General features: G+C 41.6%; 1 protein-coding gene across 1 annotated transcript in view; it reads right to left on the bottom strand.

Moving 5' to 3' along the window:
• Positions 1–25,319, bottom strand: part of SLC25A26 (solute carrier family 25 member 26) — an 82,440-nt gene extending 57,121 nt beyond the window's left edge. Inside the window, exons 1-5 of the mRNA XM_041460588.1 lie at positions 25,187–25,319; positions 21,808–21,964; positions 20,156–20,265; positions 6,669–6,773; positions 5,424–5,471 (exon numbers count right to left, since the gene is read on the bottom strand). Coding sequence (XP_041316522.1) covers positions 5,424–5,471; positions 6,669–6,773; positions 20,156–20,265; positions 21,808–21,964; positions 25,187–25,219 — 453 coding nt within the window. The 5' untranslated portion in view covers positions 25,220–25,319. The remainder of the gene's footprint in view (positions 1–5,423; positions 5,472–6,668; positions 6,774–20,155; positions 20,266–21,807; positions 21,965–25,186) is intronic.
• Positions 25,320–25,827: the final 508 nt, after the last annotated feature.

A 25,827-nucleotide genomic window follows, 5' to 3' on the forward strand; every position in this document is an offset into this window, starting at 1 on the left:
AATCCATTTTACAGCCCCTATCCCTTTCATGAGACTGCTGATGCTCTATATGGAAACACCCAAGCCAAAGAAAGGCTGGCTGCTCAGTAAAAGTCAAAAACCAGTGTTACAGCTCCTGCCTGGCAAATTCCTGGTTAAACCTAACCTATCTAGAGTCACAAAGTAACATAAAGCCAGCTTGGTTTTCCAGAAGGTAACAAAAGACAGATACTGCACATATTTCACTAAGGAGGATGTTTATTTTTCCAAATATTGTATTAAGATAGTGTCCTGTTTGCCTGTTTCTATCGACATCTGCTCTGTAATACACAGAGAATGACAAAAGATCAAAGTTCTAATTGTGCAAGTGGAAGAATGTATTAATAACATTCTTTCTGTCCTACAGCAACAGAGATAAACTAAAAAAAAAACCTCTCTAACAGCTCAGAGAACAGGATATTTATATAAAGATGTCCTAACAAAAGAAAAGCATGCACAACTACCTTAAATGGATAAACAAACTCCCTGTTTGCAGTGTGCCCTATTGAGCTCAGCCCTCAGAAATCCCCTCCAACCCTCAGTCAACAGGGTCAACATATCTCAGTTGGGTTTTACATTTTTATACAAACCCCCTCAGCATCCTTTGTTCACCAAGCCTTTAAAATTAGGAAAACTCAAGCAGGTGTGCCTTTAAGGCCCATTTTGCTGCTAGTTGCTTTAGTTTTCCTATTCTAGACAGTAAGTTGTCAAAGAGAGTTTTTTTGTGCTTTTTTTTGTTTTTTTTTTTTTTTTTTGGTGGGGTTTTTCTTTGGTTTTGGTTTGGTATTTTTTTTTTTTTTTTACTTCCAGCTCCTTCCTCATCTGCAAAGGCTGCACTGCAGGTCCCCCTCAGCCCTTTTGAGACACACCTTGTAAAAGGACAGCAGTTCTGTGGAACACATACAACAAGCAGTGCCTCCTCCTCAGGAGATGTTACTTCTGCTTGGCTCTCTGGAATCTGCTGCTGTTTGCCACACTGCTGCCACGGCACACCTTGAACTGGCTGTCCCTCTCCTCCCAAAGTTATTCTACCATTCCCTCCTTCCCAAGACAGCAGCAGTGCCTATACTCACTCAGGGCTCTGCCTTGCATTTACTGAAGGGAAAATCACAAACCTCAAACCAAGCCACAGCTGCTCTGCCTTAAAGAGCTGGGACTGCCCAAGGTGACAACTGGGCTACCTCACTTCAACCAAAGCCAGGAGCGTGTGGTTCCCAAGTGGGGTCAGCTTTGTCAGGGGTTTCCTTTCAAACTCAGAGCTCTGAGATCTGAAACAACACTGACAAGTAAAGCATCACTGCCACCTCCACCTGAATGGAGGCCAACACAAGCAGAGTTTGAATTGTCTCAGGAAAGTCCAAGAGGACAAGCTCAGCCAGGGTTACCTGCACAGCCAAGACTGACATTTGAAAGTGACTCTCAGTCTCTTTCCAAGACATCTGTGAGTTACAGAGAGCCAGTCATTCTCCATCCCCTTTGTCTTAAAGAAAGTTCAATATTAATTTAGCTCCTTTTGAATCTACTTCCAAGCTGGAGGCCAGGCCATCTGCAGTACTTTCACAAGTGACAAACTGGATTAAAAGCACACGGAACACCCACTCTGGACTCCCTCACTTCTTCCAAACCATGGTAATTCAGGACAGAAGGGACACCAGATTTACTGAGAAGCTGCAACCTGCACACAGACATGCCACTGAAGTAACTCACTGTACACAGGGAAATTGGACAAAGCACTTCCTTTTCTTTTGGGCTGTCCCCTCATTTACAAGAACGTCCTCTAAGACATCTGCTGGAGTCCTGTAACAGGAAGGGAAATGGAAGAGCTCCAGTGGGAACTCAGGGGTTTCTTTCTTTTTCCCATGAACTGAACATTATGGAATTTTAACAGATGTTCTACTTGGTCATAGTTAATAAAATGAATTATGCAGGAATTAAAAATCTGGCTCCATTTGCCTATATAAGATCTCAGCAGCAGAACTCCATTCCCATTTAGGAATTCTAAAGGATTTGCAGTGGATTTATAGTCTGCTCCTGCCTTATTATGAGATGGCTGGAAATTTTACCAGTTAACTTTTCTCTGTTGTGGAAAATGTGAATAAATTTACCTGTTCATTGACTGATCTTAGTAGCATGATCCAGTTTCCACAGTGCTGCACACTGGTACACTACAGCCATAGGAAGGGGCAATTCTCACTTGGATTTGCTTTGGAAATGACATCATGGGAATTCCACATCATTTCACAGCCTCTGATTTCTGCCATTTATTCAAAGTCTCATTGAGCAACCTAATAACCACACTCCCACTTTGTGCTTTATTACAAAAGCCTTCCTCTTGGAGCACAGATGTCCTTCAGGCTTCTGCTGCCAACAGAATGAGGCACTGTACCTCACCTCCCTTTCCATTTCAGGATTAGTTCAGTGTAACTCCATCAAAGGAAGAGGTAAAGACCAAAATGTAATGGAGATGTGAGAGAAGAGGCACCAAAAAGGTGAAAAGAGTCACAGCCAAAACTTTCAAGCCTGGAGGTTCACTCAAAGTTATTTCCAAAAGCATTATGTATTTAGCCATCATCTTTCTCTTCTAATATCCATCTGCTCAGAAAGCATTCTGAGAAGATAAAGGGGATAAGTCAGAGTGAGAATCAAAACTGAAGGATGAAACCTTGCACCAGCACAGCAGCTAAAGCCAATTACATGGAGCAGAGTAAGGCTGTCCTGAAAAGATGATCTATACTGAAGCAAGAAGATGAGAGATGAGGCTTCCACACCACACTCCATTTATAAACAGACTTCTTTTCACTGAAATTCAATCAATTGGCAAACAGATCCCTGTCCAGAAATCTTGATATAATACACAAAATTTTATCCCAATACAGCTAAAATTAACCTTTCTTAAACTCCAGCTCAAGAACTTTGCCAACACAAGAATATAATCATCTGAAAAGCATCAATATTCCCAGCCTCTTCCAATATTTTTCAAATGAAAAATCATGTATTGAAGACCTCTATCCAAAAATTCCCACTCCATTATAACTAAACAAAGGGGTTTGTGTAGGTAGAGAACCAAAGCATGTAAAAAAACCTTGTAAGTATAAAAGTCTGCTGGAATTAAGTACCACGTGATATATGCTATGTAGCTACCAGGATGTGTCTAATAATGAATTAATACAGATTTTTATCTGAAAATAAAGATCGTAAAGGAAGAAGTGTACTCAAAGAGAAGGAAAAACACCAAGATTAAATGTCAGGCTCACAACAGCTCCAGATGAAGGTGCAAAAAGCTGTTACTCAAGCAGACATTGCTTTGCAATTTAGTGTCAGAAAAATGCAACAGTCTTAACAGTGTTAAATTCAAAGATTTTTTTTTCTTTTTAAACATCACCTATGATTTGCTTCATTTTTAAGAGAAAGCACATTTCATTTAGTAATCATTTATTTCTCATTCTATTGGACAGATTCTTCCAAAAAGCAATACTTCAACTGAAATCAGTTCTGAAGGATCTTTTATGAATATACAAAATGAAGAGGACTCCCATTAAATTTCCAACAAAGTGTTGCCATTTTGAGTAAACAAAGTTATCTCAGCAGGGTCACACACTGTGCCATGAATATGGTCTGCAAATTAATTACCACCCTGACATATGTCAAAACAAATTTTAAGGAGAATAGCACACAGTAGCAACCATGTGCTTTATCTACCTGTTAGTATGCAAAATCTGTACTCAGTGGGATCTAAATTTATTCATTTATTCAGAACCCCTCTGAGAAATCAAAATGATTCTTATTCATTCGCCTTTTTTGCCAGTCAGCAAATGAAATCTGAGTGAATAACACGTTTAGTGAGCCAGAAAATAAGGACAGGACAAAGCTATGGTGGGGTTACATTTCAGAAAAGCAGGTGTCATCTTTGCACTAATAACTACTTTTTTTAAACTCTCAGAACTGCTAAAATAAACTGCAGTGCATTGGCATTTGTCAGCACTTTAAGGAACACTAAATTTGGTGTTTCTTGTTTTAGGTAATACCCATCTTTATTCTGTACTTGTAACAAGAGCTGGCCAACATAACTGTCCTGAAAACAGTTTGCAGCATGAAGAAAGGTTTTAAAAAGCAGAGCTATTGAATGAAGATTAAAAAGCCTCTGCAACTGGCTTTATCATCAATGGCAACACAGACAACAGATCTGAGCCCGTGTTTAAAACAGAAGAGGGAGGATCCAAACCTACCTTTAGGTATCCAAACCTAACCTTTATCCACTTGAGTTACATGAGGAGAAGACAAACCCACAGCAGATCCAAAATGTCCCATGGAGAGCCCTTCCTGGACACCAGTGGCTGTGTCATGCCAGGAAAGAATTCCTCCCTGTGAGGGTGGGGAGCCCCTGGCACAGGGTGCCCAGGGAAGCTGTGGCTGCTCCATCCCTGGAAGTGTCCAAGGCCAGGTTGGACAGGGCTTGGAGCAGCCTGGGGTAGTGGAAGGTGGGGGGTAGAACAAGATGGGTTTTTTGGTCCCTTCCAACCCAAACCTTTCTGTGATTTTATGTTTTCCTATGAACCAACTGATCTTTCCATTTCAGGTACAGAAGGCAACTTCTGTTTTGTCAAAAGATGATCTCCTGGGATCTGATATTGAAACAATTCTAGACAGGGAGTTTATTGGTATATTTTTCTACTTCTTTTATAATCTGCCCTCAGTTCACACAGCATATCAAGCACTTCCATGACACTAATCCTGGAATTCACAGTACATTTATGAAAAGATTTTAGTTTAGGAACTATTTTCTTCTGAGTGGGCCAAAATATTTTTAGCGGTTTTTTTTTTTTTTTCCTGATACTTCTGATTTAAAGTTAAGTAATGCCATATCAAATCTGCAGACTGGGTGACTAAATGCATTTCTTTCACACATTAAAAAAAAAATTAGAGAGAGCACAATCCTCTCTATATACAGATGACAAATAATCCCTTGGCATCTGCTGACGAATATATTTAAAGAAAGCCTAAATCTGTCTGTGCTAAACTTGGCCTGATGCCACCAGTTCACTATTGTTGGCATATATAGTTCACATGAAGCAATCACAAGACTTGAGAAAGTTTCCAGTACTTTAATTTATGGTTTTCTCATGTTAACATATACCTTTCTGTCCTTTTTCAATTCAGCAGCAACAGAACTGGGAGACAGGATGGCAAATGAATTTTTGTACGAATCAAAGGTTTTCTTAGTGCTCATTATCAGTGTTTTATTTCAATTTCAGGCTGGTAACTTACCTAGAATGAAATATGCTGGGATTTAGAGCTTAAGGTTAGAGCAACTGATCTCAATTGTACTATTATCTCTTGTGAGAAAACTGAGGCAAAGGAAGCAATTGAGAAAAAAAAAATAAAAGAAGAAAAGACAAGTGTTTTACCTCTCTTAATACGGTGCTTTTATAACCCCGATAAAGGCCTTGAATACCCTGCAAAGCAACAAAAGAAAGCATCATCCAGGGGGAATGAGTTTGTCAGAGACCACAATTTATTGGTGATTATGAGGCAAGCATTACAGCTCTAAAGTGTCACACCTCAGCTTCAAATAGACTGTATTGATTATAACACTGTATACTGTATTCCATTATTTACAGTGCCACAGGGTTTTATTTTCACCTCCTTAGCTTTGATTCAGAGCCTTTATCAAGACAAATGTTTTATATTTTTAACCAGCTGAAAATACTCAAAACAATTAAAACTTATTTTATAAATGCATATAAAATTATGTTGTTTATTATTACAGGGCACTTAATTCAAGTGTTTGGCAAGGCTTATGGTTCTCTAGCCAGCTATATGGAAAGGGAAAAACATATGGTTTTGACAGAATCAGCTTTAAAAGCAGAATCAAGTCACAGAAAGAAGGGTGCAGGGTTATCACAACAGTTTCCATTGGAAAGCAAATAAAAATCAAGTGGATCATTTGAAGGTCATATTTATGTCTTCCTTTCCCTGGGTTTTACACTTAGAAAATGTATTATACTATTTTTCTCCACACTGTTTTTAGGAGCTGCTTTCTCTTACGGAACACAGCTTGAAAATCCCCCCTTGTGAAACTCTGCTAAAACAGACGTGAACAGGTTTTCACAGGAGGGATCGGCACAACTCCTGAAAAGAAGACAAAGGCCCTTATTTTTCAAAAGTAACTAATACTGGATGAGCACTCATTTCCAGAACTCCTCCTGGCTCCTCCAGAGCCTCTCTGAAATGCTGCCTTTTAGACATCTCCTCCAAAGCCAGCTTCAAGAGCTGGGAACCATTCAGCAAATTGCACACAGAGACTCAATGTCCTGCTGCCCCAGACAAGGACTGTGTGCATAAATACAAGCACAGCTTTGCAATCTGGAAGCTAAATCCTCTTTTTTTTTTTTTTTTTTTTCCAATCATCTTCAAATATAGGTATCTCATATAAAAAGAGAAGAAAAAAAGTTGCTTGAAACTTGCCCCAGGGGGAGGTGTGGGTTTGGTTTCCTCAATCATAACATGCCAATCACTTTTAAGAACAGAAGAATAGATGGAAAAGTGCTGGGAAAGCACAGAACTGGGATAAAGTTGTAGGAATGCTTCTGGACGTGTATGGCACTGAGTGGGAAGGATGAAAATGTTGAGGGATATTGCTCTGAACTCACCTCATGGTACAAGGTGTGGGAGAGAATCCGGAGAGTGCTCGAGGAAGGAGAAACCTGGGCCCTTTGCTTGACAACCTCGGATGGAACCCGGATGAGACAGGCAACCTGCAAAAGAACTGGGGGTCAGGCAGCAACTGCTGGCTTCTCTTCATGTAGCAAACACTGCTTCCAAGAACAGAAACCTCACAAATGAGGAAATCAGGTCTGTAATTACAGGACTTAAAAGGTGCTCATGAGCAGCTTATGTATTTGTTCTGAGAGCCATGTACTTTCTGATCATAAAATTATACTAACAAGAGCATGGAAGCACCCTTGGAATTTTTTACTTTGAAAGCAGCAGTAGATTTGAGTTGAGAAAATCACTGATAAAACCAAAATTTTAATCCATCCTGTCTTTTGGCAGTCACAGGAATGGACTGTTCCCGTTCCACAGGACTGTTCCCCCCACTTTCACAGATTTAAAGTGGAGATTCAGGACTATAAGACCAACAAAATTCTTTCTTTGGTAATTCCTTTGTGCCCTCTAGTGACTGATAGCAGGAGCCATTCCGGCCAGCTTTAGACATGACATATTCCAAGCTTTACCTTAAAATACACACCATGCTTCATTCAAGGTAAAGCATTGGATTGATCCCTTCCTGCAGAATGAATTTCTGCAGCTGGACGTAATAACGTGGCTGCTGCCACAAAGCTCCAGCTTTGCTGAAAAAGCCAGGCTTGGATTTTAAATGTTCACCTTGAGGTAGGGGTTAAATTAAGCTTGTGTGCACATCATTTCACAGAATGAGGATCCTGAAGTGTGGGAGTTACAAGCCTCTCATCTCTCTAGAAAATGTCTATTCATCAGCACTTAAAATTTTAAGCAGAGTTTGTCTTCAGTTGGCTCCAGGGATACTTAAAGCAGTGATGGGACTGCTGGCAAAACACTGCAGAACCCACAGGCCTTTGCCAGATTTTTAGCCTGCCTTGAGACCATCCTGTGCTGGGCTCAGGAACACACTGTAGCTCCTAGACAAAGGTGATCACAGAGTGCTTCAGTGCAGAGCAGCCCAGGTGAAAGCTGTCCATCTTAAGTGGCAAACCAAGCAGCTAACTGGGAAATCCATGTGTGCCAAAGAAAGTACAGGAATTCACTGGAGATTGCACAGGCACAGTAACTTGAGTGGTCATTTTTGAGTAACATAGTACAGGGTTTAGGTTTCATTTTCACAAAGATACCAAGAAAAAAATCTTTTATCCTGTTATATTCCTACAAGTCTACTGGACAACAATATCCAAAAGTCATTACAAACAGATCTAACTCCATGTGCTCTTCAATTCTCAGGGTCAAAAATAACAAGTGACCCCAATCTGTCAAGAAAATAAGAACTGTCAAGTTTTTTTGATAGTTCAGCATAAATATTTATAGAACTTCATGCTTCATAACACTCCATGTCCTTATATTAGCTTTTTATTCCTTAAAAATATGGAGGCATGAGGAAAGCTTTAAAAAGGCTGGGATGAAAACAATCTAGTCAATCAAGACCAGACAAAGAGCTCAGCGTGGCTTCCTGACATCTGGGGTGCTGCAGTTTTGGCAGGAGAAGGGTGGCTACAAAGTCATGTCTCCATTTCCCCCTGACTACTTGGGGCGCATTTCATTTCAAATTAACTTTGATGTTTCTTCCATTTGAATCTGTGCTTACAAGGGACTCTGTGGCTGCACAAGAACAAAAACAATGATTACACTGTGCTGTTCTGAAAGGAAATAAAGGCTCATGTCACCTGGGCAGTGCTGTCAGATTGGTTCCATAGGGCACTGCTGCTATTCAAAAAGCCACGAGTTGCAGCTGCCAACATCAGACTGCACGGTGACATTTTCACTGAGCTCCTGAACTTACAGCGTGGTACCTTGTTTGTTCCTACACATGCACCTTCCTGTCAACAACAACCCCTGCAGGCTTTTGATGTGGAGAACAGGGCTCTGAAGGAGAGTATGCAAGATTAAGTTCACATGTGTCTTATTAAAAAAAAAGTAACAGCCTGGCTGGTGGGTGCAGAAGAATCTCAACTCCATCACGCTCTGATCCCAATCACTGCAGCACCTCCCAGGTAACCCTGCCAAAGAGAACACAATGCACCTCTCCAGGCTTTGCCTTCTTGGACAAGGGTGTTCAGGCACCACCAGTATGGTAACCCTGCACCAAGAGAGCCCACACTTCAATTTTCAGGTGTGAAAGCTACGAGCAAATGGCACAGGGAGAGTGAGGGATGCAGTGTGCAGCTGCCCCACACTTTTACCTGCATCCACCACGGGGTTAACAGAGACAGAACTCAGATATGGCCTCACACAGGGGGCCCTATCAGCTCCCCAGTCACCAAGGTCCCAGGGAGAAATTGCTTTTTAATCTCTTGGCTGTTCACACAGCCTGTTGCTTGACACAGAAGAGCACAATAGAGCCCACCAAGCTCAGGCCATTCCTGGGGCATCCTGCTGGATTTGGGGATGACCTTGTGACAAATCAGCTCTGTGCTGAACATCTGCAGAGCCAGCCATGGAGAGGGTCCAGCAGTGGGGAATCTCAGCCACCCCAGCTGACATGAGGGCATCAGACAACAGCACCCCATTGACAGGGGCCATACACTTTTTCCCAAGCAAGCTCTGGAGCTTGCTATTCCCAGCTTTTGATGGGAGCAAAAAGACAGAATCAAGACGGAAAGTTCAGGTGCTGCCCTATAAGCTCCTTTCTTATTTACCAGGTCAGGTAAAACAGTGTCAATGCACATGTATACATACCACAAGGGCAGGAAAACAATAATACTGAAACAAAAGCTCAAGAATTTTCCAATTTAAGCTATAGGGAAACCTGATTTTACAGCTACAAGCAAAGCTATGAATAGTTTACAGAACAGGTGTGCAGAAATGACAATATTAGCACTTATTACCTTTCCAGCTTTTTAATGCTATGACCATTTCTGAGCAAGAGGGTACTGAATTTCAAAATCCTTGTTTCAAATCATTTACTGGGTCAGAGGGTACTCCAGTATTTAGAAAAAAAATCTACGTGTATTTTAAATTTTATTTTAATTTACCTACTTGCATTTGCCAGTCAGGAACAAAAGCTAAAAACAGATGTATTTCATTAACATTTATCTATGTATTGCTAAGACCGTGTATGTTCTAACTAAATTAAGGTAATTCCTTTCCTCTGTCAGCTGAGGGAAAAGCGTTCTAACTTTCGGGTACTCCTTGCACGAGCCAACGCTGCCATCTCCTGGTGGATTTATGTTGGAACCAGACTGTCCTGGCTGTTGTGAAGAATGACCAGAGCAAATAGTCTCCAAAGTGCCATGAAACGTCATATATACACCAATTTAAACAGTTTGTTTCAGTATGAATGTGGCTGTAGCAAACAGAAAATCAGATCTGCTGTAAACAGCACCAGGAACAGCACCAGGAACCCGCCTTTCCTATGGGCTCACCTACATTTACTGGAAACACCTGATCTTAAAACTGGAACTTCTGCATAAGGGCCAATCCCACCTAAAGCTGGAGCAGCTGTTCAGCATCAGGCAGATTCATCTAATTCAGCACTGGGGTACCCAGCGCTTTTCTTTGTATAATAAAGAAGAACAGAGGGGGCATAGTCCTGTTACACAGAGGCTCAGTGCAAAAGGACAATGCCAACATCTTCAGAAAAGAACACAACAATTCCTGGTCTCCAGTGCTGTGTTATGATCCAAATATTAACATATCTTATTCAGACTAGCAGCCTTTTCCTTCCACCCTTTGTGTTCCAGGCAAAGTGTTTTCCCTCTGGCTGGATTTGTAGGGTTTGGTAGAGAATCAAAGATAACACAGAGATTTGTTTTTAGGCACCTCCACTAGAGCTTGACCACTAACCTTGTGAGCTGTGCACGAGCTGTACCCAGGAACATCTGGAAGAGGACAGAGCAGGTGCCATCACGGCTGTTAAGGGTTTAGGCTGGGCATTGAAGCTGGGCTGGGGCACAGGTTTAAGCACAGGTTTCCTCAGAAGCAGGGACACAGCTGGTACAACACTTTCAGCTTTGCAGCTCTGGGGAAAGCAGCTTGAGGAAGCATTTATCTCCTCCTGCAGCACCCTGCACAGCTGATGATCTGACTCACACACTCCCAAAAGCTGCCAGAGCCACTGAGTCTGAGCACTTGTTGTCTTTAACAAGAGACAGACATTAGCCCTGCTGTAAGCCCACTGAAGCAAGAGCCTCATTTCTGGCACCTGATGAGCTCCTGACTAATGAGCTGGACTATTCTCTACACTGGGCTTAGGTGAGCATCAAGACCAAATATTTTTCCACTTATTAATTAGCCAGCCATTCTGTTCCACAGCAGGAGAAGGGTAGTCTGAGGACAAAGACCTGCTATGGAATTTGTGAGTGGCTGGTGATTTAGGAACCTGCACTCAGTGACTCTGAGCCAATCTCTGGCTTGCATGGCTCAGCCTACTTGAAAATTTAGTACAGAAACATGGAGTAAGCTCCAGAAAACTTTTCTTTAGTTGCAGCTTAAAACCCTTCACAACCCTTTCTAAAGGATTTTAATATTTAAATTTCTCAAACAGGAAGTTAGTTTTAAGGACTTATCTGTCTAGGAAGCTTTAATTGATGTTCACCATATTAATTCAATACTTAACACAAAACTAAAGGAATATGCCTGGGGACAGTTTCTCTTAAATTTCATTTGCATAAGTTTATTCTTAATCAAGTAAGAATATAATTTATGACACTACAAAATTTTGCATCCAGAGAGCAGAAACTTTAGGCTAAACCTCACAATACCTGTGCAAGATAATCACTAACCCATTAGGGAGGAAAAGCTGCTTCACAAAAATGACAACAACAAAGATGCTATGATTTATCAAAGGACATATGTTTAGGCTGCAGTCAATCTGCTAACAAAATCCTAATCTCTCACCCAATTTCTGAAGGTCAGAACGATTGCCTGCTGAACAGAATATAAAATAAGCAAGAAAAATAGAACAACTCCAAGACCCTGTTCAAAGAGAAGTGGCAATAAATTGGTATTTTTGGGGTTTTTAAGTGTAACCTGCATTAGGTCTGACTATACTGCTGCAGACAAAAGCTACCTTGGAGCTCAAGTTTGCTTTGTTGTTGATTTTCTGTGTGTTCTGTTTCTGGGGTTTTTTTAATATATTAAAAAAAAAATGCTGCTTCCCAATTAGGTTAATATGTCATAATCTGAATGTCTGTTTCTATATCAGATGCTCCCTTCCAAGTAGGAAGTTACTATTTTTAATCTGAAACATAAAAGATGTCCTTTTTCCTTTCTCAGATAACTGAATTATTAAAATAATAGGTGAGTTTAAAATCAAAATATCTTAAATTGCACTGATTTCCTTTGGATCTGGAGAATAGAGCGGAAATTTCGCTCTGGGTTCATGTCAAAGGCTCTCAACAAAACTTGAATTCAGCACTGCAGCTTTCCATGCCTCTCCAAACCCTGTAAAATTTATGCTTGGTTCTTCAGCTCTCCCTGGGATGCCCCTCTTCAAGAGAAGGGGGAAATGACTGCAATATTATGAGATTAGCAAAGTATTTCATCCTCCAAATAACTGCTTCTAACTGTGGTCACAGCTCTTGGATTGGAAACATTAGCTAGCAGGGAGCATGAGCTGTGAGCTGGAGATGGAAGATGAACTGTCTCACCCTTCCCACCACCAGGAAAAGGAGCAGAAAAGAGGAGGAACATGAAATATCCTCATATTCATATATATGGTTCTTATATTCCTTGGATACCTGAACTGCTGCAATCACAGACCCAAAACATTTCAACCACCAATAAACCTTCATCTAAAGAACTCTGCTGCCCTTTTGACCAAGACAGAACAAAACCACAAGTTTCTGTGGTCAGTAACTCACTGTGGGTCACAACTGCAGCTGTGAACAAGTCCTTGCACATGTGCTTGTCAGCAGGCTGTGCTAGCTGCTGGAGCACAGAGAATACAGAATGGAAGTGTTAACTCCTGTTTTAATGAGGGAATTGTCTCCAGGGGTGGCAGAAACTGCCCCCTACATGTACTGTCCACTGCCTTTAAATGCCAGCCCCAGGGAAAGTGTTCACCTTGAGCACAAAGCCTCAGAATATGCCAAGTCTTGTTTTCCCCACACACAGCACAGAGTGCCCTTCCTGCACAGTGAAATTCAGTCCTGTGTAAAGCTGCTGGGGTCATCAACAGGTGACTCCACTCCTAATTTAAACCCTGTGGAGAGAACAAGTTTTGACTAATGGGCTCTGGATGGGAAAGTTTACACAATGCCAAGCTCTTTGTCCCATCTTTTCCTGACTGACACAACAAGGTCTTCATTAATTTAACTGCAGTTCCCCTGTATGCTGGTAGGAAACATTTCTTCAAAGAACAATCTCACCCAGCAAGATCCCTCAGATCTCAGCACCTCCCAGAGCTTAAAAACATATTATTTCAGAGATGAGACCATTCACAGGGACCAAATGTCACAAGCATTTGGAAAACTGGAGTTTCTGCACAAACACTTTCAACTTCTTCCACATTCCCACCTTAGATGACTTTACCTGGAATCTGCAGAGCTGTTTTGCAGATTTATTTCATCCTGTCATTTTCAAATCTATGACAGCTCTGTTTTATTCCTTCCCAGAGATGCCTCCTTCCTGCTTCAGAGCATCATCTGCACCACCACACACTTGTTCCTTCACAATGGCCATCTTGGCTGAGCCTTTTCACCTCAGCTGCCTGAAATCCCCAGCTGGCTCCTCATCCATCATTTCAGGAGCCCTCTCAGGGCTACTGGGCTTCTGCCCCTCTCAGATTTCCTTCCCCACACATGGCTCTTCAATTGCCCAGATCTATTCCCAGCAAATCCTGCTGTGGGTTCCCTGCCTACCTTTCCTTTAGCCATGTCAGATACACCTCAGAAAACTTCTGTCCTCCAGCAGTGGGAATTTGTGCCAAGTTCTGTTCACAGCAAGGAGAAACTCTTACTCCAGTTACATCAGCTGGCAGGCAGAGAACAGGGAAAGTTTGTGAAGTTGACAAGTCTGACACTAAAAATTTCTTTGCAGAAGTACTTCTCAGTGCAGATGTTTTTAAAGTTTCTGTGCTTTGCATAAACCAATTGGTCTTTTAACATTTAAGCAATGTAGAGTTTTGTTTCCTTTTTAAAACTAGACCTAAAACTTACCAAAAGTAGCCTGATGTTAAACACTTCTTATACTCCAGCACAAACTGTGTCACAGAGATTTTGAAGTTCCTCAGTACAATCACAAGCAGTTGGCTTAAACTCAAGCAGCAAAATCAGGCAGCTGAATAACTTGAAAAAAAATCTTCCTTAACCTGGTGGATGCTTGAGTCATAAATTACTACCACATTTAAAGACAGAAATCCTTAAAACCTAAGAAAAATAGACCCTTAAGTCAATGTACAGAACCATCTGCATGATCCAATCTATTCCAGCAACACTTTCACCATGAAAGTCTGTTAAATTTATTTTAAAAGGCTTAAGAAACTCATTAAATCCAGCAGCCAAACCATTCTTTCAGCAGAAGTGGTGTGGTGCATCCTATCCAGCATAAAACTGCTTCCAAGCAGCCAAGTGGGGTCAGGCTGAGTTACAGGAGGACAGACAGTAATGAGATTCCAGGCAAGAGAACACAGGCAGTATTTTCTGAAAACACATTAAGTCTCCTGTTGAAAGAAGACTAGTATTTTGCAATTTGCTCACTCTCTTGGGGTTACATTGGCCCAGAATATGGAAATTTCAACTACATTGTATTTTATTAAGTATTTTTCCTTTAATTGATACCTTACTCTTTCCTTCAGCCTTTTCACTTAAAGAATTATGGTCTTGTCCACATATGGAGCTATTCAGAGTTATTCCTGACAAACTCAGTATAGAACATTGGTTAAGGTAAGTTTATTCCAAAGTGTCTCAAACATTTCCAAAGCTGACTGGTACAGCAAGTCAGGAAATCCATCAGGAAGTACTTTAAAATTATTTACTTCTCGCTTATAATTTTAATCCAAATTTGCTTTCCTCTGAAGACACTCTGAGCTACAAATACTTCTAAATGCACTGATTATCAGCCCTGTGATCAAAAGACACGACAACCATCAAGCTGTACTGCAAAGCAGCATATTCTCTAAGGCCTGAACTAAGCAGGTTACACAAAGCAGTGTGGGGAGAGCAGCTGATGAAGAAGATGCACTACATGCAGTTAGCATGGAGCATACAAGAGAAGATCAGTATGGGTGGCTGGCTAGGTATTTGACAGTTCTTAATTTGCTGTTTCAGCCTCTAATTGTATGATGAATTTGTTGGCAGCATTTGTGGATTCATGCCTCTGTTCATCTTTATTTACAACCAATTCCCAACTGCTGCTCTGAGTTTCCATCCGTCCTCTGTTCTTTCTCCACTACCTCTCAAAGGCAGCAGTCTCACCTTCCCAATCATCTCCTAACCACTGCTTCTGCATAAGGATTTGGCAAAAATTCCACAGCATCTGTATTGCAGACCTGACCTCACATAGATTCATGTATGAATATTTCAAACCCCACCACGATTAATTCAGAAGACCACCTAGGTTGCTGCACTCCCTGCCACTGCTCATCTTGCCAGGGTTGGAGTATTCCCTTTCTCAAAGCCTGTGTGCAGCCAGATTTGCACAGCACAAAAGGCACAGTCACAGCTAAAATGACAGACACAATGAAAAGAGAAAAAAAAAGTTTCAGTACTGTGGAAAAGGTCCCATCATACTTTGCTGTCATTTGCACACTACTTATGCATACTATGATCTGCCAGCACATGCCACACTGGCTGAGAGGAGATAGGATGCAAAGCACAAAACGCAGAACAGTTTTGTCCATTTATTAGTTCAGCTTTTAGAAAAAGGATAGCTAAAATATTCAAAGCCATTAGCTCAAAGTCTATACATAAGTACTTTATTGCTTCTTTGCTGAACTAAAATCAGCTCTCCCTAGAGCGTCCAATTTTCCTGTTGAACTGAAAAGTCATATCTTCCAACATTGCAAGTTTTAGAGTTTGAAATACCTGAAATCTTAACTTCATGTCTGATGTGAGTAGCTGTCTTGTCTCTGTTAGATTGGGCTCCTGCAAGCTGATCTTCCAGAGCTTACCATCTGCAAAGCCCTGGCCAATTATCCTGCTGGAGATTTTCATTCCATTACTCTGCGGATTTGTCTGACTCATGCTTCTGCCTTCTCCTCAGAACAGGCATTAATAACAACTTTCTTCTCTGACCTAGTCAGTAACTCTCCTGGAATTTACACCAATATCCTTTTGGAGATTCCCACTCTTCTCTTAAACTGAAACTAATGAAAGGTTTCAAGCAATGCTACCAGGGCAGAGGGATGAAGTAGCTGATTTGTGGACAGAGGGACAACAGTGTTGTCCATCATGTCTAGAATGCCTCTTTTTATGCAGAAAAACACCCCCCACAAACATACAATTAAACATGTAAAATAAAACATACAATTCCCTCTTTTATTTGAATTAAAAACACACTTAAAATGTCATTCTACAGAATCATGATTTGTAAATCTGTAAACTTGCTTGCATTTGACCTTGCTTCTTCTAAGAAACAAGTTTGTACTAGAAGAGAAGGGTAAATGAATTCCCCAGAAAGATAATTCCTGCATTAAGAAGTTTTCTTATTTGATACATCCCAACAGCAGATAAAAAAATTCCAAAGTTATTAATATGAAGGGTCAGATGCTAATCATAGATGAACCACACACTTTGCTCTTATCACAGAAGTACCTCAAGTGGTAACACACTGGAATTCCAAGTGAGCTTGGAATTTCACCTTGAAATACCTGTCCTCACCTTGCCCCGTGGAGTCACATGATTCCCTCTCCTCACTGAAATGACAAATTTTTGAGCTTTGCAAATCTCCAGACTTTTAATCCTAAAGTACTCTAGAAACTTGCACAAGGACAAAAGCAGCTCGATGAGCTCAGCTGGTGGAGATCCAGAGCACAGTCATTCCCATCAGCTGCCAAAAGAACAGGACATCTCCCTCCCACGCTGGTCCTCAGTCCTCCCCCTCACTTCCTCTCTGAAAGTCAAGGTAGTTTGCTGCCTTGCAAAGTAGGGAAAAAAAAGAACGACAGTGTCATCAAAAATAGCCAATGAAGAACAAAAGGTCAGAAAGATAAGAGTGAACTCACAATTTACAGGCAACAACCCAAAACTTTCACTAATATCTTGCAAAGCTCCTACTGTAACCATAACAATATCTAAATATTAGATGGGAAAGGGCTGTTGTCAGCTCCCTTCTCTGGAACATGAGCCAAAAAACTTTATTCTCACCTCCATGGAAAAGGGATGTAAAATTATCTGTGCTGAATCCAAATTAGATCTGCTGAATCCAAATTAGCTCTGCTGAATCCAACCAGTTTGGCAATGAGAGAAACCTCATTGGTCAAACAGGGACAATCTTAAACTTGTCCCATAAAACCACATTTGCAGGAGCTTGGTGGGAGAGGTTCAGACAGGGAACTTCTCTTCAGCAGAATTTCTTGTCATTAATACACACATTCATATTAAACTGACATTAAAAAATCTGTACAGTTAACTCTGGGCCTGCAAGACACACCTGGTCACTAGGAGCTTAAAAATACTTTTCCTTCTCAGAGTTACTTATACCACCTTAGAATATTAAAAGTAACATTTCAGAAACATCTGGTTTTCCTTTCCACTCCCTATGATATCACGTTTTCCAAGCACATTTGGCAGCTCACTGTGAAGATACAGGCAGACTAAACATACAGGGCAAAGCAGAGTCAAGATGAAAAATTCCAAAGTCCTGGATGCACTGTGTTTTCCATCTCCAGATTTCAGTTACACAAGCGGTGTAATAAGAGCTTTTCCCCCATTGGCAACTCATGTATCCTTCAACCTTCTCCTTCCTTGATGAGATGATACACCATGTATCTGCCCTCTAGAGTTTTGGATGTGCCTTTGTAAGCAGTTTTTAATATATTATGGGGTATTCAGAGTCCCTGTACAGCAAGATTCAGTTGTAGGAAAAAATAACATAATTATGCATAACAGGGTGAGATTTTGTATGTACTTTTCTTTATCTCACTCTGGGAGATGAGATTAGCTTTCTATATTCCTCCTGCCTAAAAGGAAAAAACAAAACAAAACACTGCTACAACCCCTGTCTTTTTATTGCTTGGCTTTATCTCTCCCAGCCTGGAACTGGAAAAATGGACCAAACCAGTTCCAGGGGACTGTTTCTCCTGTAAATTTCCACAGCCTGTAAACAGTACAGGAGAGTGGCTGTTATAAAAATGAAAAGCTCCCATTTGACCGATTTCTCACATCCATTTTATCATATCTTGAAGCAACCTTTGAATCTCTTCCTATTTACCTATTTTATTATTTTTAACAGGTCACATTCAAAACAGCACAAACACACCTTTAAGTTACCTATTTTATTATTTTTAACAGGTCACATTCAAAACAGATTAGTCAGCACAAACACACCTTTAATTTTTGCACATACTCACATTTTATTGATGCACAAGAAGGTATCTGACTCATTTATACTCACCAGTGAAGGAACAGCAAACCTAGAAATCCATCAACACTTCCTGGCTCTAAATTTTTATTTCCCTGTTTTGTAAAATACCAGTGTGGAAATGCAAAGATATGCCTTAAGAATCCTAACAGGACAGTCTTTGGCTTAATGCTTCACATTAAAAACAATTTAAATCATGAAGTATAAAATGGAAAAAAAGTACATATCAAAAAAACTACTGACAAAATAATAGTCCTAGTGGTTATGCCCTGATTGAAACTTAATGACTAATCAATAAAACTGTAATTATAACTTTCAGCCAGATGCAATTTGGACTAGTTTATATATTTCTATTGCTCAACTAAGACTTTACATAAAACATACATGAGAAGGTCTTGCTTTGTGCTATTTTATTGCAGATTTGTTGTAGCAAATCTCTATCTCAGTTATTTTAGAGTTTATTTCTCTCCTCACACTCATCACTCCAAGAGGAGAAGAAAAGCTATCAAAATGTGGAAAATTAGGTGGAAAATGGCTGTTACAACATTGTAATTCCCACATGATAAAGCCACTCTGCCATTTCAGTGGCTACCATTATACATTTCTCTGGCCTTAGAGCAGCCAGAGCAGGTGAGACAGCCCTGAGCAGCTCATTTACCTGTGCTGCACCACCTCTACCAGCCCCAGCATGAAAGCAGCAAGTGCCTGAGCTGTAAAGGTCACAGACCAGCACAGGGAACAAATGGCAACAGGTTCTCTTGGAAGCCAACTGGGCTTTGGCTACTGCTGATTCAGTTACTGGGCTGTAATTTTCCCACAGGATACTCACAGGTACCATAAATAACCTATTCCACAAAGAAGAGACTTTTTTTTTTTTTTCTGGTAAATTTTATTGCAAAGCACTGGCACCTCTTCATGAGCCCCACTGTCATTTTGCTTGATTCTGCTATAGCACTTGAGAAGCTCAAAACACCTCCTGGCTCTGCTGTTCCATGACACGTCAGGCAAACAAGGAGTTTTAGGGCTGTGCATTGGTGGTAAATAACCTCCTGCTGATTTCTAACAGCCTTTGGAGAATCTTCATGGAAATAAGTTCTGTGCATTGCCTTAAGTTAGAAGTTACAACCTGACGGCACAGGCTCTAACCAAGCTCAGAAAGAATCCACCTGAGGCAGCAACACAAACAAATCCCACCCAGCCCTACCTCTATCACCTTCTATCTACCCCTACCAGAGTGGTTATAGGTGCTGCACTCACCTATCTTCATGTACTTGGTATGTTAAATTAAGTTTCCTGGCTAAATCTCACTCAGTCTAATCAGCAACATTTCTACAGAAGAATAAAATTACTTGGGTGTGAAAGCTGATCCCACAGAGAGCAGGGAGAGCTGAGCTGCTTCCCATAGGAAACAGCCAGGCTGTGCTGCTGTAGTAGTGAGGCACCTGCTGTTCAGCTGAAATAAATGGCATCTCCACACTCCTGGTAACCAACATACAGCTAAGCCAAGCCCCCATGGGAAAGAAAAGAAAAAAGTCAGTTAATAAAAGCAGAGTATGGAACCACAGACACAACAGATTTTTCTGCACCATGCCATAGGCTAAGTTTGAGTTGCAAAAGGGCCAGAGAAGCCTTCTTAGTTCCATACAGCCCATTTCCTTACCTCAAATCTGCAGAGACCACCTACACCTCATTTTATCAGTGCAGTGCCAGGACATGCTGTGCCAGAAACAGGAGAGCAGAGGTGGCCAGGGCTGGCAGGAACAGCATGGGGTGTTCAGAGCTCAACACCCAGCCCCAGGCACTGGGCCAACAGTGAGAAACGAAGCTGCTGTAAGAACTGTCACAAGATATGACAAAAAACCAGTTTCTACAACTGAATGGTTTCCTCCCCTCCCCTGGACACACAACAGATGAATTTCCTTCTTACCACTTCCCCAAGGGAGGCAGCCACCATGTGTGTTGCAGGGGACAAGTAAGATGAAGATCCATGGGGCAGCACGGATTTCACATTCTCGTAGGTGATAAAAAAAGCAGCAGCTGAAATTTAAGAATACATGCAATCATTGCACTGTTCCTCCATCACATGGCTGTAGTTAAAACCAGGATATTTTTACACCAAAACAGTACAATAGTATCAACAGAATCTGTGAGAGAATTCCTTCAGAAGTTTATGCTTCTGGCTATCCCTGGTAATCCTCCCATTAATATCAAAAGTGTCCAGGCCACAATTAGTAGTGAGCTACAGAAAGATGTGTTAATTAGCCATGGATGTCCAGCACATTTTGAAAACTGGTATCTTCCATATCCATAGATAGAGAGGGATCGTCTCTTGGTTGAATTGAATGAATGGTCCTTTTTTTGAGGGGGGGAGGAAGGGAAAAAAAAAACAAATCAGTTGATTAATTGAAAAGAAAAACAAACCCAAAAAGCAAAAATTTGTACAGTTCTGCTATCCTGCAATGTGCAAAACTGTTTCAGTAGCAGTTTATTAATAACTTCTTCCTAGTTATTGTCAGTTAAATATTTTGAATTTAGTTCCATAAAATTTTTTCCGAACTTCTGAAGGATTTGTAAAAGTTCTGTGCAGTGAACAAGAAATGCACAAAACTAAACTGAGCACAGCAACTTGAGCTGTTTATTCACTGCAACAGTCAACTACAAAGGCACTTACACCTTAAGGGTTATTCCTTTTCCTAAAGATAATTTCAGTTCTCAGTCATACGTTGGAAAGATAAAACTACAGTGCAGATTTTGGAGATGTAAATACTGAAAAAATGACATGTCTTGGGGGGAACAGATTTTAATTGTGGAGAAGGGCCATGTGAATTGCCTTCTACTAATCAAAAGATGCTTATCACCTCAAAAGGAGATAACAGAGCAGCCAAGATAAAGAACTGAATTTTTTTATATCACCTTATGAAGGACATCAAACATCTGAAGGTGTCAGTGGATTTGTCAGCAAAGTTCTCCTAACATTTACATCCGACAGCACACACTGCTGTTTTTTCATCCCTCCCTACAAAGACAAAATGGACAAAGGCATCAGGAATTTCAGATGCCTTTTCTCTGCAGGGACTAAAAGTATCTACTTTTGTAAAGCCTTAGTTTCAAAAGCCTTCCTGATGTCTTTACAATTTAAGCATTGCTGTTTCAGGGAGCTGGGCAGAGCATCCCCAGGGCAATTAACTCAAACACCTGCAGTGCTCAAGCACTTTGAAATTCCATTCATTTCCAGTGCCAGGAAAGAGTGGCTCATGACAAAAGCGTCCAGGAGAAGCAAGACTCAAGCCCTCCTCAGCACCTAGAAATGCTTTATGTGCTCCTGTAAGTCAGGACAGGCTTATATACAGGAATGCTTCCAAGGAATCAGGGTTGATTTCCAGAGCAAGCCTGCAGCAGCCTTCACCCCAGTCTTGCTCAAGTTTGCTCAATCCTGGAACTCTAGAAACTGCTCTTCACAGCTGGACATGGACTCACAGAACCCAGGCACCCACAAGAGAGGAAGCCACAGACACAAATGTCCCATGTGACATAAATTACTACTTAAAAAAGACAAAGCACAATCCAAAGAAAATTTACCATTTGGAAAGGATCCTATTGCAGTGGAAGGGACACCAGCATAGATGCCACGAAAACCACCAGCTTTCCTAAATCCTTGAGGACTCTGAAGTCTTGTTTTTACAGTATCCAGGGGGAAAAGGATCAAGTCAACACACACACCAGCAACTCCACCAGCCTACAAGACAAAACCATGGAGAAAAGTGCATGAATATTGTCACATCAGTGGTGCTTATGTGAGTAACTGAGGCATGTGTAACCCAAAGCACTGCTGACTCAATCCTCCCTCAGATCAGTTTATAAACTGGTGGTCCTGCACACAACCCAACAGCTTTCACAAGGAGGGCTCAACAAAAGAAAGTAACAGATATTACAACTTTTAAACCATTTTTAAGGTATTTTCAAAACAATCTTGGTGTTTTGAACAGTGCAATCAAAGCAATGGAACACTCCCTATGCACAGAAAAGCCAGACAGTGGATGTCACTTATGAAGAGAGCACAGAATGACCAACACCTCCAGCAGTTGTGTGATAAAATCAGGGAAAGACTGAAGCAATTCTGCTCCTCCCCCTTAGGCATCTCTAGAAAGCACATTCACATTTTTCCAGCAGATGTTTTCATATAAAGTGTTCACACTCCCTCACTGCCTTGTCGAACAAAGCCTGAAGTAAGCTTTCTTTTTTCATTTCTTTTTTAATAAAAGCCTATAGAAAGAAAAAATGGTCAAATCATTGAAAGGTTTAGATTGGAAGGGACCTTAAAGATCTAGTTCCAGCCCCCTGCCATGGGCAGGGACACCTTCCACTATCCCAGGTTGTCCCAAGCCCCATCCAACCTGGCCTTGGACAATTCCAGGGATGGGGCAGCCCCAGCTTCCCTGGGCAGCTGTGCCAGGGCCTCACCACCCTCAGAGTCAATAATTTTTCTCTAATATCTAATCTAAACCTACCCTCTGTCAGTTTGAAGACACTTCCCCTTGTCCTGTCACCACATGCTCTCTCTACCTCTCTTTTAGACTCCCTTAAGGTACTGGAAATCATATTAAATAAAGGAGTTTTCAAAGTCATAAAGAAAAGGGGAAGGTTTTTATTCATAAAACAAAAGCCTGAATGATCTGTGTTTCTAGATGGGTTTTTTGGTATTTTTAATTACCCCATGACATGGCTGATTGTAGAAAATAACTATTTCACAAAAGCACGAGGAAAAGACTGAAATAAACAGAAAAACTGATTCAAAATAAAACACCATCAATAGTTAACATGAATCCATTATGAGACATTCAGAAAACACAGTTTGAAGGCTACCTCATATAGATCAGCACCCAAGAAACAGCTGCACAGATTTTTACCTCTGCCTGAAAACAAATCACATGTGTGTTGCTCCAGTAATTTTTTTCAGGGTAACAGAGGATTCAGAGAGGTGTTCACTATCTACCACTAAAGGTTTAATCAATAAGTTAATTACTCTTTTAATCTAGTTGGCTATTTTGAATGCATTGATTCTTCTTCAGTCTTTTTCATCAAAATCCTTATCTGCTCAAAATAGCATTGATCAGATTTAATCAGATTTAATCTGGCCATCTGTTAAAACACGAATCAAAAGTTACTAATTGCTTCTTTAAGTTCTCAAAGTTCTGTATCTTAAATGTCATTTAAATTCATGAGGTATTCAAGAGAGCACCTGCCAGGGGGTGACAATAGCTGTGTGTTTGCAGCAACTGCAGAAAAGAGAAATAAATGGCTTTTGGTTCATAAGGGACCTGGAGCACAACTCCTCCCCCAGCTGTCAGTAACAGCAGGGTTATCAAAGGAACCTTCACCAGGAGCTGGAGCAGGATCAGAATCCCAAGGGAAGTGGAGGGGCAGCTCCAAGCTCTGCTCTCTGATCAGGGACAGGAGCCAGGGAACAGCTGGAGCTGTGCCAGGGGAGTTGAGGCTGGGATCAGGGAAAGGCTCTCCCCAGAGGGAGCTGGCACTGCCCAGGCTCCCCAGGGAATGGGCACAGCCCCGAGGCTGCCAGAGCTCCAGGAGGGTTTGGACAATGCTCCTGGGCACAGGGTGGCATTGTTGGGGTGCCCTGGGCAGGGCCAGGAGCTGCGATGGATGATCCTTGTGGGTCCCTTCCAACTCAGGAAATTCAACAACCCCATAAACTCCATACAATGGTCAAGCAAAACCAGGACCTAATTCCAACACCTGGAGCCACGACCTGCCTGCTCACATCCATCTGCCTCAGAGCCTTTGGGGCAGGCAGCTGAACCCTCCTCTGCTGCAGCTATCCCCAAGGCACCAGAGCTCTGATTTTCCACACAGAACCCACTGGCTGTTTCCAAGGGAGGCCCAGCTGTGGTGACTGGGCTTCACCCCATTGCTGAGCCCATGGAAAAGCAGCTTTTAGGGTGGGAAATGCCTCACAGACAAGGTCAGGGGCTCCCTGTGGCTCTGGAGTGGCTGCTGAATCCACAAACTGTGGCCACCCCTCAGCTCAGCTCACCACCTTGGCAATGCTCAGGCAGGACATCTGCAAAACATGGAATATGTAAACTTTTTCCTAAAAAAGGATTTCCTTCATGTTAGAGCTTTGTAACTTTCAAACCTGATCAACAACAAAGGAGATTTAATTGTTGAAACAGAGGAACCAACAGGCTCTGTGTGATGCCCACTGTTAGAAAGCAAAAACAGAATTATCAGTAGAATTGCTGAAGTTCAGGGCTGCATGTTTCAATAACGTCAGACCCAGAGGGAGGTTAACAAATGCTGGGAATATGGATGTACCACTGATGGTGGAGACAAAGGATGCAGAATTTATGGGCCACAAGGACATTTGGCAGAACCCCAAAGAAAAGGAAGAAACTAATAAAGGCAGCTCCTCAACTGAGCAGAATCAGCTCCCATGGGGTAAAAGGTAATTCCAGCAGGGGCACATCAGAGAAAACCCACTGACCCAAAGGCAGAGAAAGACTGAGCCTGTGGATTAATTACCATGGCAAGCCAGAGAATCGTCAACCATCAGAAGATACAATACTAATTAAGAAGAGAACCTGTGCAATATGTACCCAATGAACATTAATGCTTTTATTCAGTAAAGGGCTGAAATACTGAAAAGTTTTGGTGGTGGCAGTGCTGGATTTTTGTGGATTTGACAGCCACCGACCCTTTTTGCACAAGGACAATATATATATACACACATCTATATATACGTGTGTGTGTGTATGTATATATTAAAAAAAAGTGTGTATATACATAAATATATGTATGTAGAAATAAAAATATATATTGCATATCAATGTATGTGTATATACATATATAATATATACACACATAATTTATATTCCCTAAAAATACCCCTACTCTGTTTGTGGACCGAGGTAAAACAACACATTTCGGGCCGCTCACTCACCGCCAAGGCCGCCCAGGACTCCCGGGGCTCCATGCAGGGCTGCCGGGCTGGGCTGTTGGCCGAGCCGGGCTCAGCGGGGCCGCTCCGGGCAGGCCCCGTGTGCGCACATGGGCGCAGCCATATTGCCGCCCCGGCCCGCGGTCACGTGGGCGCTGCGCTCTCTGCGCCTGCGCGGAAGCCGGCGCATGCGCACGGCGGGCAGCTGCCAGCAATTAGCGATGAGTTAATTAATTAGTTCGTGCTTAGCGGAGCTTTGTTGTGCAATACCGGCACAGCCGCTTTCGGCTCTTCCTAAAGCCCCTGAGGTGCTGGTGCGTGCGCCACAGGTGCATGGGATCTGTTTGGAAAGCAGATTTTCCGTGTGCCCTGGAAAAAAAATAAAATCCTGAGGGGAAAAGAGTCCTGAAATCCTGAAATCGACTTTTTCCTCAGTTGGTGTTGATGTCTGAAAAGCGGATTTTTCTGTCTCCAGGATGAATTTTCTGCCCTTTTGTGAATGTAACTGGTGACTTCAGATAACTTTACAATAAAACTTTGTGTTTCCAGCATGGCGTAAGGTCATATTACCCAAATAAAAATGCATCAGGCAGGTGGAGAATATATATTAGATACGCGGGTTCGTGTTAATTTTGTTATATAAT

Source organism: Pyrgilauda ruficollis, unplaced genomic scaffold, assembly GCF_017590135.1.
Source record: "Pyrgilauda ruficollis isolate IOZ18807 unplaced genomic scaffold, ASM1759013v1 scaffold10, whole genome shotgun sequence".
Lineage (NCBI taxonomy): Eukaryota > Metazoa > Chordata > Aves > Passeriformes > Passeridae > Pyrgilauda > Pyrgilauda ruficollis.